Source organism: Arachis duranensis, chromosome 4 (genome assembly GCF_000817695.3).
Source record: "Arachis duranensis cultivar V14167 chromosome 4, aradu.V14167.gnm2.J7QH, whole genome shotgun sequence".
In the NCBI taxonomy this organism is placed as follows: Eukaryota; Viridiplantae; Streptophyta; class Magnoliopsida; order Fabales; family Fabaceae; genus Arachis; species Arachis duranensis.
Genome location: NC_029775.3, coordinates 117,243,850 through 117,258,026, shown reverse-complemented (window position 1 = coordinate 117,258,026; position 14,177 = coordinate 117,243,850). Strand labels below are relative to the sequence as shown.

The 14,177-nt window shown below is 36.6% G+C and overlaps 2 protein-coding genes across 6 annotated transcripts; one reads left to right on the top strand and one right to left on the bottom strand.

The window, feature by feature from the left end:
- Positions 1-2,025: 2,025 nt before the first annotated feature.
- Positions 2,026-4,763, top strand: LOC107486633 (glycine-rich RNA-binding protein 4, mitochondrial). Of its 2 annotated transcripts, XM_052259830.1 has the most exons (6): positions 2,034-2,081; positions 2,703-2,864; positions 2,938-3,006; positions 3,423-3,529; positions 4,125-4,191; positions 4,222-4,763. In XM_052259830.1, the coding sequence occupies exons 2-6, from the start codon at positions 2,729-2,731 to the stop codon at positions 4,563-4,565; spliced, it is 723 nt and encodes a 240-aa protein (XP_052115790.1). In that variant the 5' UTR covers positions 2,034-2,081; positions 2,703-2,728; the 3' UTR covers positions 4,566-4,763. The 2 variants fall into 2 exon arrangements, with proteins under 2 accessions (XP_015962676.1, XP_052115790.1); XM_016107190.3 differs by having other exon boundaries at positions 2,026-2,081; positions 4,125-4,763.
- Positions 4,764-6,792: 2,029 nt separating this feature from the next.
- Positions 6,793-13,999, bottom strand: LOC107486634 (protein RIK). 4 transcript variants are annotated; one of them, XM_052260027.1, is made up of 13 exons: positions 13,556-13,995; positions 13,119-13,332; positions 12,748-12,849; positions 12,623-12,657; positions 12,446-12,521; positions 12,097-12,228; positions 11,933-12,010; positions 11,165-11,258; positions 10,934-11,051; positions 10,114-10,159; positions 9,487-10,083; positions 7,552-7,783; positions 6,793-7,383 (listed from the first exon to the last, which is right to left on the bottom strand). In XM_052260027.1, exons 1-13 carry the CDS (start codon positions 13,633-13,635, stop codon positions 7,262-7,264), a joined length of 1,926 nt encoding a protein of 641 aa, XP_052115987.1. In that variant the 5' UTR covers positions 13,636-13,995; the 3' UTR covers positions 6,793-7,261. The 4 variants fall into 4 exon arrangements, with proteins under 4 accessions (XP_052115987.1, XP_015962677.1, XP_015962678.1 ...); XM_016107191.3 differs by having other exon boundaries at positions 9,487-10,159; positions 13,556-13,994; XM_016107192.3 differs by having other exon boundaries at positions 9,487-10,159; positions 12,748-12,846; positions 13,556-13,993.
- Between the last annotated feature and the right edge of the window lie 178 nt (positions 14,000-14,177).

Here is a 14,177-nt window from a genome sequence, read left to right as displayed (position 1 = left end):
GTCATCTTCGTCTTCTCTGCATTGATTCTATCTTCTGCATTGCATTCCAAATCATCGCGTGCAGTATGCGAAGCTCGGCTTGTTTTCATCTTTTCTTTATAAAATTATATAGAACAAGTTGATCTCTTGACAAAAATAAAAAATTCATATAAAAATTAACATTATTGAGAATTTTATCCATAGTTTGATGCTTATTTATAACTAAAACCAATCACAACGGATTTGAGCCTTTGTTAACATATCTCTAATATTCTATTGTAAAATCTTGAAAGATTAGTCATCCACAAAAACATTGTTTGGAGTTTTGTGTCCCGGTGATGTTTTGAGGGTGTGATGGTGGGAACCGGTTTGAGTCTGAGTTTTCTGGTGAGTGAGGATTAAGACTTCGCGACGTCCTGAGCTGTTGCGGTGTGAAGGAGGGAGTTATTTGTAATGACACTCCGATGCTCAAGTCAGAGTTTGTACAGATGGCAGTAAGAGTATAGAGATAGCGACGTACTGTGGGGGAGGGGTAGGGCCCTCCCCTTATATATTCTGCTCCCTAGGACGGGTTTCACAGGATTCTCCTATAGTCCAGGAAATTTAATTTCCCCTTTCCAGCTGTAACGAGCAGTGCTGGAGGAGAGGGGGTGTTTGGGCGTTCTTATCGGATCGTTTGTTAGCTACTCGCCAGGTCGGCCGTTTGGGCCAGGCCGTTGCCTTAGGCGGGCCGGGTCGGAACAGTGCCCCAACGCGCCAGCTAGGGCGGCGAACACCGTAGGTGGCGCGTTCTCTTGCCTTTGGTAACCTCGTCGCCTCGAAGGAGCGTCCTGCGTCGCCTCGTTCTTCGCGTTGAGCATTTAATGTTCTTAATGTTCGGGACTTCGTGTCTCGAACGGGTCGGTGATGCTTTGAGGGTGTGATGGTGGGAACCAGTTTGGGTCTGGGTCTCTGATGAGTGAGGACTGAGGTTTCGCGATGTCCCGACCTGTTGCAGTGTGAAGGGGAGAGCCACTTGCAATGACACTTCGATGCCCAAATCAGAGTTTGTACAGATGGCAATAAGAGTATGGAGGTAGTGACGTACTATGGGGGAGGGACCCATCCCCTTATATATTCTGCTCCCTAGGGCGAGACCCACAGGATTCTCCTACCTTCTAAAAATTTTTTCCTTTCCAGTTGTAACAAGCAGTGCTGGAAGAGAGGGGTGTTTGGATGCTCTTATCGAGTCGTTTGTTAGCCACTCGCCGGGTCGGCTGTTCGGGCCGGAGTGCTGCCTCAGGCAGGCCGGACCGGAACAAACACTATATCAAACTTGGATAATTATCGTATGAAATCAAAAAATTATAATGCTTTATTGTAAGAAGAGTGTTAGGAGATTAGTAGATTTTGTGATTTATAATTATCAATTAATTATTATTAGTATTTTTAATAGTATGAAATTATATTTAATGGTGATGTGAGATTAGTTACTATTTTTAGTTAGTTAAATATTGACGAAATTTTAATAAAAATATTGACTTCCTAAATTTTTTCTTATTATAATTGAGTAAATTATTATTTTAATAGTTAAAAGTTAAATTTACGGATAAAATGGTCTTTTTTTTAAAACAATCCAATAAGGCAATAATAACATTTTTTTCAAACAAATATTTTATGTATACTGAAAAAGTTATTAAATTAATTACTATATAGTTTATATATATTTAAATATATTAATTTATATATTTTATAATTAAATAATTAATTATTAAAATAATCAAATCATCAATAGAAAAATAATAATATTAGTCAAACATATAATAAACGAATAATTAAATTTATTTATAATAATATAATAAAATTTCCGGATTAATTAGTGGCTAATGTTTGGTATATAATAAATTAATAATTATTTTTTCCTCCGAAAAATTAAATGACAAACATGGGAATCTAACGGTTAGTGTTACTCAAGCAGAAACATCCGAGCAGGCACGATCATGCCACGTGGCAGTTTCCAAATCCAAACCCTATTTTAGGTTAGCTTCGAGCAGCAACAAGGGTTTTAGAAGTGGCTGTGGCACACTGAGAAGAAGAAAACCTCACAGTGCTTCTCAACATAGGTATGAATATGATCTCAAAGATCAAAGTTTTCCTTCAACCCTTTTTCCCTTTATTCGTTTCCGTTGCGATTTCACTGTTATTTTCTGTAGGGTTTATTTGGCTGCTGATCTTTTTTGTTTTCCACTCTGTTTATTCCTTTATCGGGGTTTTATAGTGGTTGATTCGATTGACCTTGGTGATGCTTATTATTGTTCAAAAATCTGATCTTTAAGGCCTGCGAGGCCTCTGCTTTCTGAAAAAATGTAAGAGGTTCTTCGAGGAACAGCATCATTATGGAAGAAAGGGACTAAAGTATTAAAAATTCGATTTTTTTCCTCATTGGTTTTATGGTATCTATGAAAGAGTAGCTGCTGATTTTATTTTCATGTTTTTTTTTTCTTTCTTTTGATTTTCGGGGTAGAGAGAACGTAGAGGATTGTTTTAACTTTATGACATGAATGTGATTTAGCTTTTTATGCTTTGGCTAATATGAAATTAGATTTGAATTTTCTTTTATCAGATTGCAAGTGTATTAATAATTATTTTTAATACGTAGTACAAAAGTGATGAACTTGAGTTTTTGAATGTATTATAGCATAAGTTTTAATGATCAATGACTAAACCACATAACACCTTTTCAGTGTTAAGCTTTTATTGGGTTTGAGCAATGGCGTTCCTCAATAGAATGGGAAGCCTACTGAAGCAATCTGCTGTCAGGCACATCAATCAAGAGTTGTCTGGATCAAAACCTTCGATTTTCCAGGCTATTCGATCCATGTCATCTTCAAAGCTTTTCATCGGAGGTACATTAAATTTATTGTGTTTATCGTTCTCATGGAAATAGTAATGAAATTTCAAATTTTGACTGCGTTGCAGGTATTTCATATAGCACAGATGAGATGAGTCTGCGGGAGGCTTTTGCACGCTATGGAGAAGTAGTTGATGGTAATTTTCTTTTTTGATTATCAAATTCCGCTAGTTTTTTCATTGTGTGCTAAATTTCGTACAGTGAGCAGTATGATGCCTGATATTAATAAATGTCATACCAGCACAACTTCGCTCCTTTCATAATTGAAAATATTTATATCAAAGTCTGAACTAGATTATACTTTTGTGTTCTTGTTAACTTGTGTTTTTGTTTCTCTTCTCTTTTTTTTCTAGAATTAATTTAAAAATGTAGTTATTAATCATGATAAAATGTTTCATTGGCGGTAATTGCGGTCTCCGGTCTGCGACACAGGGCAAGTAGTAGCAATCAAGTGTTTACATAAGACAATAAAAAAATGCATCTTTCTGTCAAGCATGCACATTTTATAATATGGTGATTATTTATTGTGCCATTGGTCTTAATATTCTTTCAGCAAGGGTCATTATGGACCGTGAAACTGGAAGGTCCAGAGGTTTTGGATTCATAACTTTTGCAACAACTGAGGATGCATCTTCTGCCATTCAAGCCATGGATGGCCAGGTATCTTCAACTTCTTGCGGTGATTTATCTAGCTGAACATATAAAATTATCTGACATATTCATCAAGAAATTGTAAGGGTATCTTCACTGAAAAGTTGCAAATTACATATGAAATGAAATTATGCATATACTGGAGTATGCAATTGCTCTTAGGTGTCTGAGGCAAGGTTCACATACAAGTTTCTTGCGAATGCAATTGACTATTTTCAGATTTCACTCACAAAAATGCATATGTTATGTCCATGATAGTATTCTTGTCTGGAAAGTTTTCCACTGAATAATATTATACTTTTATAATTTATTTCAACGGTTGGCTTTCAAATAAGAACTTTTAAAGAAACATTGATATGTTTTGTGAGAAATTCCAAACCAAGATTTAGAAATTTGAAGCATAAGCTTTTCACCAATTGAAAGTTGGCACTGTGTAGTAAAACATAAAAGGAATGAAAATAGTTCTTCATTTTACGGATAGAATTTAGCATTAGCAGCAATTAGTTGTCACTGTTAGTGTCAATAGAGTAAGATGTCTAATTGCTGAAAATTTTAGAAGTTTGGTTATATTTCATGTAGCATCTCGAATTCTGTTGTTTCACAGGATCTTCATGGTCGGAGAATACGTGTGAACTATGCTGCAGAAAAATCACGTCCAGGATTCGGCGGTGGTGGCGGCTATGGAGGTGGTGGCTATGGAGGTGGTGGCTATGGCGGTGGTGGTGGCTATGGAGGTGGTGGCTATGGCGGTGGTAATTTCGGTGGTAATGATAATAGTGGTGGAAGTTATGGAGGTGGTGGATATGGTGCCCCAGCAAGCTATGGCAGTGGCAGCACTCAAACTAGTTTCGCAGATAGCGGTGCTAGTAATTTCCAATTCAATGATAACTCTGGCGGAGATCTTCCCTCTGGTGGAGGCAATACGGGTTTGGGATTTGATCATGAGTTTGATGAACAAAAGGACAGAACAGATGGGGAGTTTCAAGACAACAATCTGAGGGAAAACAATGATGAATCCAGTGATATCGCACAGAACCGTGGGTGAGGCTACCATTTGCCATGGAGGAATATCTTGCAAACAGAGCATGTAACCGTTTTTGTTTGCCTTTCTCCCCCTTTTTTTTCCAGAACTTGATTGTTTGGCTTGAATTTGTTAGTTTTTCAGCTCAACAACTGATTTGTAATAAGAGATTTTCTAGGATTGATTTGCAACTGCATTTAGAATGATTATATTTCTATCTTATCTTTCTTGCTTAGAATGAAAAACATGGTTATGCTAACATAAAGGGTTATGTGATTATGTTCCTTTGTGGATTGAACCTAACTACAAACATGTTTGAAAGGAGTCGATATTACATCCCAAGCTGCTTTGGTTTTAGCACCTCAAAGTGGTGGACAATTATTGATAGTCATCTGGTTTAGGGTAAAAATTGCTTGTGATATTACTTTAAGGTTAAGGATGTTTTTAGAATACAATAAAATTGGAATTGATTCGATTTGTAAGTTTATATTTCAAGTAATATCAAGTTCTTTCAATTTGAAAGATTTGATTTGAATTCAAATAATTTGGTGTTAAAAATGTGAAGTATTTTTTTGTTCTTTACTCTTTAGAAATTAATATAACAGAGATGTGGTAGTGGTTTGGTGGCGGCATACTAGCAACTGATGGTTGTTGGAGGTGGTAGAGTACTACGTTTAAATAATGACGTCAACCAAGATATCTTGGTTTTAAACTTTTAAAAAATATTACGTTTCTTTAATCATTAATTAAATTTATTCTTTTAAAAAATATTACGTTTCTTTAATCATTAATTAAATTTATTATCACATATCTTTTGCAAAATGATTAATATATATTGGCAAAGCCCACTCAATATGAATTATGAAAAATCTTTGAACAATTGTAGCGAGTAGCGACATATCACATAGGCCAAGTCTTTGGTGGCCGTGTCTATGATGACTAGAGGTGGCTATGAAATGCATCTCCAATAAAAAGATGATAAGTGCACTCTATCTTATCCTTATTAATTTATAGTTCAGATACTAAGTATGGTAATATTTTTCTTTGTTAGTACGCAGATAATATTGTAAATAGAGTGATCTCTCAATGTTAGAAATGTCAATTAGTTTTAATGATTTTGAAGGACGGAAACAGTCATTGGCCGGTGCCAAGATAGGGTATAGTGAAGTTGTTGTCATTAGAAAAAATGCAATAATCGGTTGTTTATGTGTGGATTGATGTATGCTTAGTACTAATAGGTATGACCTCGTCTCGATGAGGGTGGATAATGAGTTGATAATTTATGATGAAAAGGAAGAAATTGGCTTTGTGTGTGGTTGAAGACAGTTAATAACGATGGATGGATTGTTGTTGACTTCGCACACCTTCAACGCCGAGAAGATCTCCAATGCCCCTCTCAAGATCACACCCTTTCACAGCCGACGAGAACCTCGGCTGCACCTCTCACCTTTAACGCCAACGGAGACTCCACCTATCCCTCTCACCTTCAACAACGACGAGGACCTCCCCTACTACTCCCGGAAGTGAACTCAGAGAACAACTGGCTGTCAAAAACTGCAGGCGAGGCGAGCAATGAGTGCCTTCCAATTCTTACTACCCACTAATTACAGGCGGAATTATAGTTTTTCCAGGCTTCATAGAACTACACTCTACTGTTGGAAATTGGGATCGAGGATTTTTCAATTTTTTGAGTTTATCCAATTTTTGTATTTTTGGTTTTTAAAATTTTTACCTAAATTACTAAGCTCCTTAAAATGTTAATTACTAGTTGTTTATCGATTTAAAATTTTTACCTTGCTTCATTAATGTATTTACGGTCATTACATCTAGTCAAATTCTTCTTCTCATAATTTCAAACATTCCACATGTCAAGTTTGAATTGGTTGGTGGACCTTAGCCACGATAGTCACCAAATTAATGAAGCCACCAAAGACAACACCTATCACATATATTCTACAAAAGAAGCTAATGTGTAGCGACTTTTTAATGATGGAATTATTGCTCTATATATATATATATATATATATTATTCAATGATTAAAATACTTGTTAGTTATGAGCTGGTTATTGTTCCTGCAGTGCCATAGAATGACCGGATTCCGGAAGCATGAAGGAAAAAGAAATCCATTTGGGGCAAATCAATTTTTAAGCTTGAATATTGTTTTGATAATATCCCAATCCAAACTGTTGAGTTGGCTTGGCTTAGTGCATTTCTTTCATCATTAATCAGAACGGACAAAAGGATAAAAAGTGGAGAAGCAAAATATGTTTTGCTTTTGCAATTGCTTGTTCTATGTATCTTTATCAGGAACAAGTTTCGTTCATCTATCAAGTTCAGTCGCTAAGTGGGCGCAGACTATGAAAAAGGGGTGAAACAAAAGCCCTATTTCAATCCCTTGTAACACAGCATTGCTACATCACACTGGCAGCCAACTACTCCTAAATACATGTATTATGTATACTCAAATTAGAACAAAAAATTACAACGGAACAATTGGTATCCCAAAGCAAATGAGTATGTGCAATTTAAGAACTTTTAAGGTGATGCTACTCAACAACCTATTTTCACTCCAAAAATTATGCTCAGGACTACGACCTTGTTCCACCTGGAAGAGTAACCATAATCGCCGATCCAGCAACTCACATTAACAAGAACTGGCTCCATCCCAACCTTTACTTATTTACATCTCATGCTTTCCAGCATACACTTATGGATCATATCATAAAGCCCAGAAAGGCTTTTGAGCCCCAACTTTGCGCGGTGAGCTAGCAAGTGATTCCTCACTAGAATCGTCTAGATCATCATCCTCGTCTCCATATTCCATCAGCTTCACCAAAGTATCTGAAATGGATAAAGAATTCACATAAATTGATGTAGAAGTTAGCCAGCAGGGTACTTAAAAGTAAAATTACAGGGCCACCCTGGCACAGAATGATGTATCAAAGAAACGTTACAATGTTGTTAGCAAGAAAATCAAAACGGTAAAGCAAAAGTAGGATTCACTCTAACCAGGAACTGCATCAGATTTTGTCTTAGGAAAACTCTCGCTTTTGTCCTGTACTTTAACTTCAGGTGGATCATGAAATTTAGGTGGAGGTGGTGGTGGGGGCATTTTTCTTGGGGGAGGAGGAGGCATTCCATTGGATGATGGCTGGATCAACTTCTTAGGAGCTGGCATAGTCAATACTTTCCTCACAGCCATATCAGCAGATTGTTCATTAGGTTTTAAATGCTCTAATCCCTGCAATTAAGTTAGATTGGAAGAGAAAGGAAAAAAAATCCAGACACAACTTCTGAATCAGATGTTATTGTAATAATTGTCCCGACACACCAAACTAAAAGTCAATTGAGACTGAATAGGAAAAATTAAAAAGAAAAAATGATAAACAATATATAGCAATGATTTGAAGTACCAAGATCAAATATAGAATCAATGTGGAAATATCTAAACAAAAAGTCTAGCACATAACTTAATTTCTTGATGAGGATGGACATTTTTTTTAAAATAAAAACACGAGTTCTTGAATGAATAGAGACATAGGGTAAAGCTTTCACGAGGGTTAAAACACTTGCATGGTCTTTTCATGGATATGGTTACTTATCACCTTGTGCCGGATGAGGTTGTCAACACCAAAGTTTTAAAAAATTATGATGTTTACCCATGCCTGTTCAATGGATAATAACCAAGAAACTCATAAATCTTTCTCATTTGATGTATTTTACTCGCATCTAATTATCTCCCCTATCAATTATACTTTACTATGATATCCCATTTGTAACATATATTTTCTCCTATTCCTATCTCAGATGATCTTTTTTCCCCCAGGAAATTAAATCAATTTGGTGCTGATAAAACCGTTTCAAGTGGAGCTAAGATTAAAAAAAAAAAAATCAGAATATCTCAGATTGACAATGACAAATTCATTGAAGCAATGAGCGCCCTCCTAATTCCTCCAAAACTGAAAACCCTGTCAAACATACAAACCAACGGCCCAACAGACAGGTCCAGTGTCAGCCTATTAGCTTCATAGAAGGTCAGAGAAAATACCTGGAATATTAAGCACTAACAGTCAGCACAAGGTAATATGTATGGTAAAATAGAGCTGAAGATTAAAAACATTTAATTTTCTACTTGTCATTGATAAAGAAAGAAGAAAGAGAAGTCACAAAGTTAAGATGTGCATAGTTATATAGAAAACATAAGCATAAGGGCTCTCTTTTCCTAGTATATACAAGCTAACAGTGAATATACAGCATACTGGTGACACAGGATCAGAAAAACCCAAGCAAGCTATGAAAAAAAATAAAATCTCAACACGGTATTTCCATGGAGCTATTGAATTGCAAATTTGTAATTTTATTTCCTTTGATCCTGAAAACAAAATAGAAAAAACTTAACTACCCTATTATTTTTAAATGACACAATAGGTTATAGTCTTTATTAACAAGAATTACCATTATTCCTGTAATATATTATCTGAACATACAAGGAAAAGGCAACCTATGACTCAAATATTAGGAATTGGCGTCAATGTAACTAGGGGCTCTGAAAGGAATAGAATTGGCATTATTGTGAAATCAAGATTCTTGAAAATCCTTTTGTAAATTAAGAAAGGCTAAGAAAGGCAACAGAGATTTTTCTATTTTAATTTTTTTTCTCTTTTCTTCATTGTGGTGCTCCTCATTTTAGAGCCCAGAGATAACATATTCAACACGATGGAGGGTCACTCTTACCTCCATGCTTGCTGAAATATTTAAATTTCTACACCCAGTAATTAGATCCATGGACCACAGGTAGAACTATTGGACTTTCAGAATCCAAACCATTATATTATTACCAATGTTACTAAAAAAACTACAATGGAATAAAGGGGAACAAAAGACTTTTCCTTGGATACAGGCAATGTTGTATTTCAAAGATTTTAGCAATAGTAATGCAATGACCTGATTGAATTTCCGTGTGCCATTTGAGCCAACTGGTAATTCTTGAAACTTCCGCCTCTGAGGTGGCCGTTTCTCCTTTTCAACTTCAGAGCTTGTGGTCGACTTAGATTTAGATTCTTCATTTGATGCTGATGTTGTTGGAGCAACTGTTGAAGCAATGGAAGGAGAGTGTCGCAGGACAAGGGCCACTTGCTGCAAAGGAGTAGCTTGGGGATATATTCCACCGTATCCAATATAGCTAGTGCCACCTAATACTGAAGGGGGAGTATAACCAATCGAGTTTGCTTGGGAACCAGAGCTCAAATATCCTGCAGAATATGGTGTAGCACCTGGTGCGAGGGCAGTAGTGGCAACACCAGGAACACCAACAAAGGAAGCTGGAGTAACTGGTGTGGAGCCCACAGCTGATGATATTGAACTGGTGGTTAAGCCTGTAGTCGCCTCTAGCCCCATTGTGGAACTCTGAACTCCAGCTAACAACTGCTGTGGGGGTGGAACAGCACTGTAAACTAGTGGGGTTGAAATGGCAGTAGGGTTCTGCTGGGGAGGTGGTACAACACTATAAACCTGCTGGGGAGGTGGAACAGCACTATATACCTGCTGAGGTGGTGGAACAGCACTATATACCTGCTGTGGCTGTGGAACAGCACTATAAACCTTACATGATGAAACCCTAAGACAGTTGAACATAAGTTATTTACAAATCCAACTAAATAAAAATTGTCATCATGAAAACACTTGAAAACCACCAGATAACACAAAATCTAAAGAATTGAAATTGCAGAAGGCAGAGGAAATATTCTCAATTACCAATTACATTTAGCAACTTAAACTTCCACCCACACTTCCCTTTCAAACTCCACTTCAGTTCTAGACAAAACTAAAATGCACCATAAATGAAATCAAGTTCTACGTGTCAATACTTTGACAAAAAATGAACTCGAGAGTTCAAATTCCCAAGTCAAAGTACACAGTCCGTATAAATGAAATTGGACACTGAGGTTTATAATAATAATTTATGCAGCCCAATAATTCCATGAGAGTGAGTTGAGGGCAGCTGTTGGGCACCTGCCTGCAATTCAGAAAACTAGGGCTAACGGGTTGTAAGGGCTTAAATAAAACCCAGAGCATTCTAATCCCAATGTATACCTCAACCTCAGCTAATTACCCTTCATCCATTCTTAGCTTCGGAAAGAGTACCCTAAACAATTATTTACAGCAGTGAGGATCCCTCATCATATAAGGACATGTTGATATTAAAATGTCGTATGAAAAAGGTTACCAAATACTAAAAAGTATCTATCTTAAAACTTGGTGTTTCTGCTTTATATCAGATAGTCAGATACTAATAATTATAATACCTGAGGAAGGAAATATTTCCTCGTTATTTCACAACTGAAAAATGGCTTACATATCCTAAACCCTTAACATTAAAAAAATTAAATACCTGGAAACACCACACTCTACGCTGATTGTATCCAAGAGGTTTTCAGCCAGAAGCTTAGCATCTTCAAGACTTTTTGCATTGTTACTCGACAAAAATAAATGCATGGGCTGCTGTCCATCTGTTGCAACCAGGAAAAAAAATCCAGTTGCGAACCATACATATAAAGAATATGCTATGCTGAACTAACATGCCATTTACAAAGTTCAGATCATAAAGGACAAAAAAATGGACCTTCTCCATTTGAGCATTCATCGCTTCCTGAACCATGTCCTCTCAGTATAACAGTAGCTCCTGTTTCATTCATAATGTGATTTATATACTGGTCCTGCACGTTCAAATCCAAAAGCACCACCAACACCAAAACAATTTCTCCCAATTGTATGGGGATGTCAGAAAAGCTTGAAACATCAGATTATTTCAACCTCAATATACACAAAGTTCACAAGAAACTAAAGTAAAGATGGAAATAAACATAAAGATGCAGGGCATTCAACTAGTAGAAGCCTAAGAAGGCTGATCAAGGCTAAAATCAGCATAAGTTCAGAATCAGTTTACTAATGCAAACCAGTAGCCATTCAGTCTCCACCTTCTATTCACTACTTTGCACTTAACTAATACTTCTATGCCATATTTAACATTACAACATTTCATCCATCCCCCAGTTCTATCCTCCCTTTTTTCTTGCCTAATCATCCATTTGAAAACTCCTAGTCCTACTAACTCTAGGTATTTCCACACCATCATATCAGAAGTTAAAAAATAGTAGGACACATGCACACATAATAAAGGATAGAAAAATGGTAGAAGTATGAAAACAAATACAGCAGATGAACATATGGTCACACCACAAACCATCAGGTGCAACCAAGAAAAAAAAAAAGGGAAAACAAATAGGAATTGTGGCAGACATTAAGTTTACGTATAGTCATACACAACTCCCACCTAAAACAGTGAACTATGAATAGACAAATCAATTAAGTACTGTAGTCAAGCGCTCACATTTGGTCCACGTATTCGTGCAGCAATATTCAATGATGGGTCAGCATCAAAGCCCAAAAACACACTTTCACTGAACACCTGATTCATGCAGAAATATCGGTTGTCAATATCTTAACATTACAACAGCATAGTGAATATCCATAAGTTAATAATGGATGAATTACCTTCAGCCCATTAGCTAGGATGGAAGGTGGGGAAGAAGGAACCAACTGTGAATTCGGCCCCTGTCTTAGCATTTCTTCAATCATTGCAGCAGCACGATCAACAGCTAAAATTCGTTCTGCCGTCTCTTTTATCTGCAAATTATTAGGTGTCACCCAAAGGAAAACCAAATCATGAAATATCACTATTGTTGTGAATGATCAATCATAAGACAAAAAAGCCACATATTAATTATTCAAGATAGAAACGCATCAGTTTCAAAGGAATTCATCTATCTGTTTCTAGTAATAAATGGTTAAGTCTGGTTATTTAACCCAAGCATCATTCTACTTAAAAGACAGTAGCTGTTACATGAGCTCCTGCAGAAATGTGAAGATACAATGGCTTCTCTCCATCTGCTGGTGCATTAGGTTGCCTATACTTCCCCCTGCAGAGGGAAAACAAAAAAAAACAAAAAAATCAGCATCAAATGCAGGGGCTAGGAAACACTAAAAAGGACTGACTTTGCAAATGGCGTGCACCACAAACCTAGTGATAACTATAGCACCGGTGCACCTCTGAATCTGCATAAGGTGGAAAATTTTTTACTAAGGATGAGAGTGAGTGAGAAATGCTTGGAGATAGGGATGTGGAATTGATTGCATATAATTCACCTCCTCTTGTGTCTGGCGTTTTGTCAACTTGTACCGAACAGAAGACTCAGCATCGTTGATGACAATTTCTCGAGCAATTATTAATTCATCTTGGATCTTCTGCTACATGAGAATTCATCCCAAAATCAAAATAAGGAACACATAACATATTAAGAACAAATCACAAAACAAAAACCAGATCGACTATCAAACAAAATTCGTGGTGGAAAAACAGCCTTCAGCAGCATATTGAAAAATAAATACATATATATTAAGACAACACTTCAAATAGACATTTTGCAAAGCACCAGTTTGATTTGTGGTTTTGGTAGGAAAATTATCATCTGCATAAATGATGAACATTGTAAGTTTGAGATGAGTAGATATCTCACTTGATTAGGTTTTTGGACTGCTCCAATTGTAGTTTGTTGCTGAACTGATGCCACCAATGGATTTGTTAAAACTGCACCAGAGACTGGAGCTATGCCCGGATATGAAATCCCTCCACCAAGGGTTGCAGTGGTGCTTAAAGGAATAACTCCAGGGACCGCCATCCCAACAGCTACCAACGACTCAGCTGGTTGATCCCACTTTCTCTTCTTCTTCCTACGCACAAAAACAGACCGAAACTATGCCTTAAATACATTGAAGTTTAGCGTCTCGATCACTCATCAATTTTAACTCTCAAATAGTCGCAATCAAATTAATCAAACACTTGCATATCTCTAAGAGAAACAAACATGAAAATAACAATTAAATGACGTAATCCACAGTGCACAAAGGTTCTACCAATTCAACATAATCTGCAAAACGAAAATTTGTAATTTACCTCTGCCTTGCGTGTGATGCATCGTTGGGGACGTTGGCTTCATCGGAAGAAGAAACCCTAACGCTGCTATCTTCTGTCATTTTTCAATTAAGCAATTCTTCTGGGTTTTGCTTCGCGCGAAAAAAATCGGAAGCACCAAAAACTTGCGCTGGGGAATTCGAATTAAACGAGATTTTGTTTTGTAAATGGGTGCAGACTTGGGGTTTTGCGCCTAATCAGCGAATCTCGCCGTGTTACACTGTAATTTCACTTTTCTCCGATAAAGCCACCACACGTTGTTCGGTGCAATGAATCCACAGATGCGATAAAACGACGACGTTAAAGGCTAAACAGTGGCATTTGACAAACTGGATTGCCGTTTTAGTGGTTAACTACCAAAGCCGTCAAGGGCTCAACGCTCAAGGCTGACTCCAAAAAATAAAAGAAAAAAGGAATTTGTTTTTTCTTTAATTTAGTGTCTAGTTTTGATTGTTAGCTCTTTACAAAGTAGATAAATAAACACATTTTATGCAGTATATTTTTAACACATGAAATAATTAAATATTTAATCAATTTCATATATAATAAATTTAAATAAATTTTTTTGAACATTTATTAAATTTAATCCAAGATTATGCAAGTA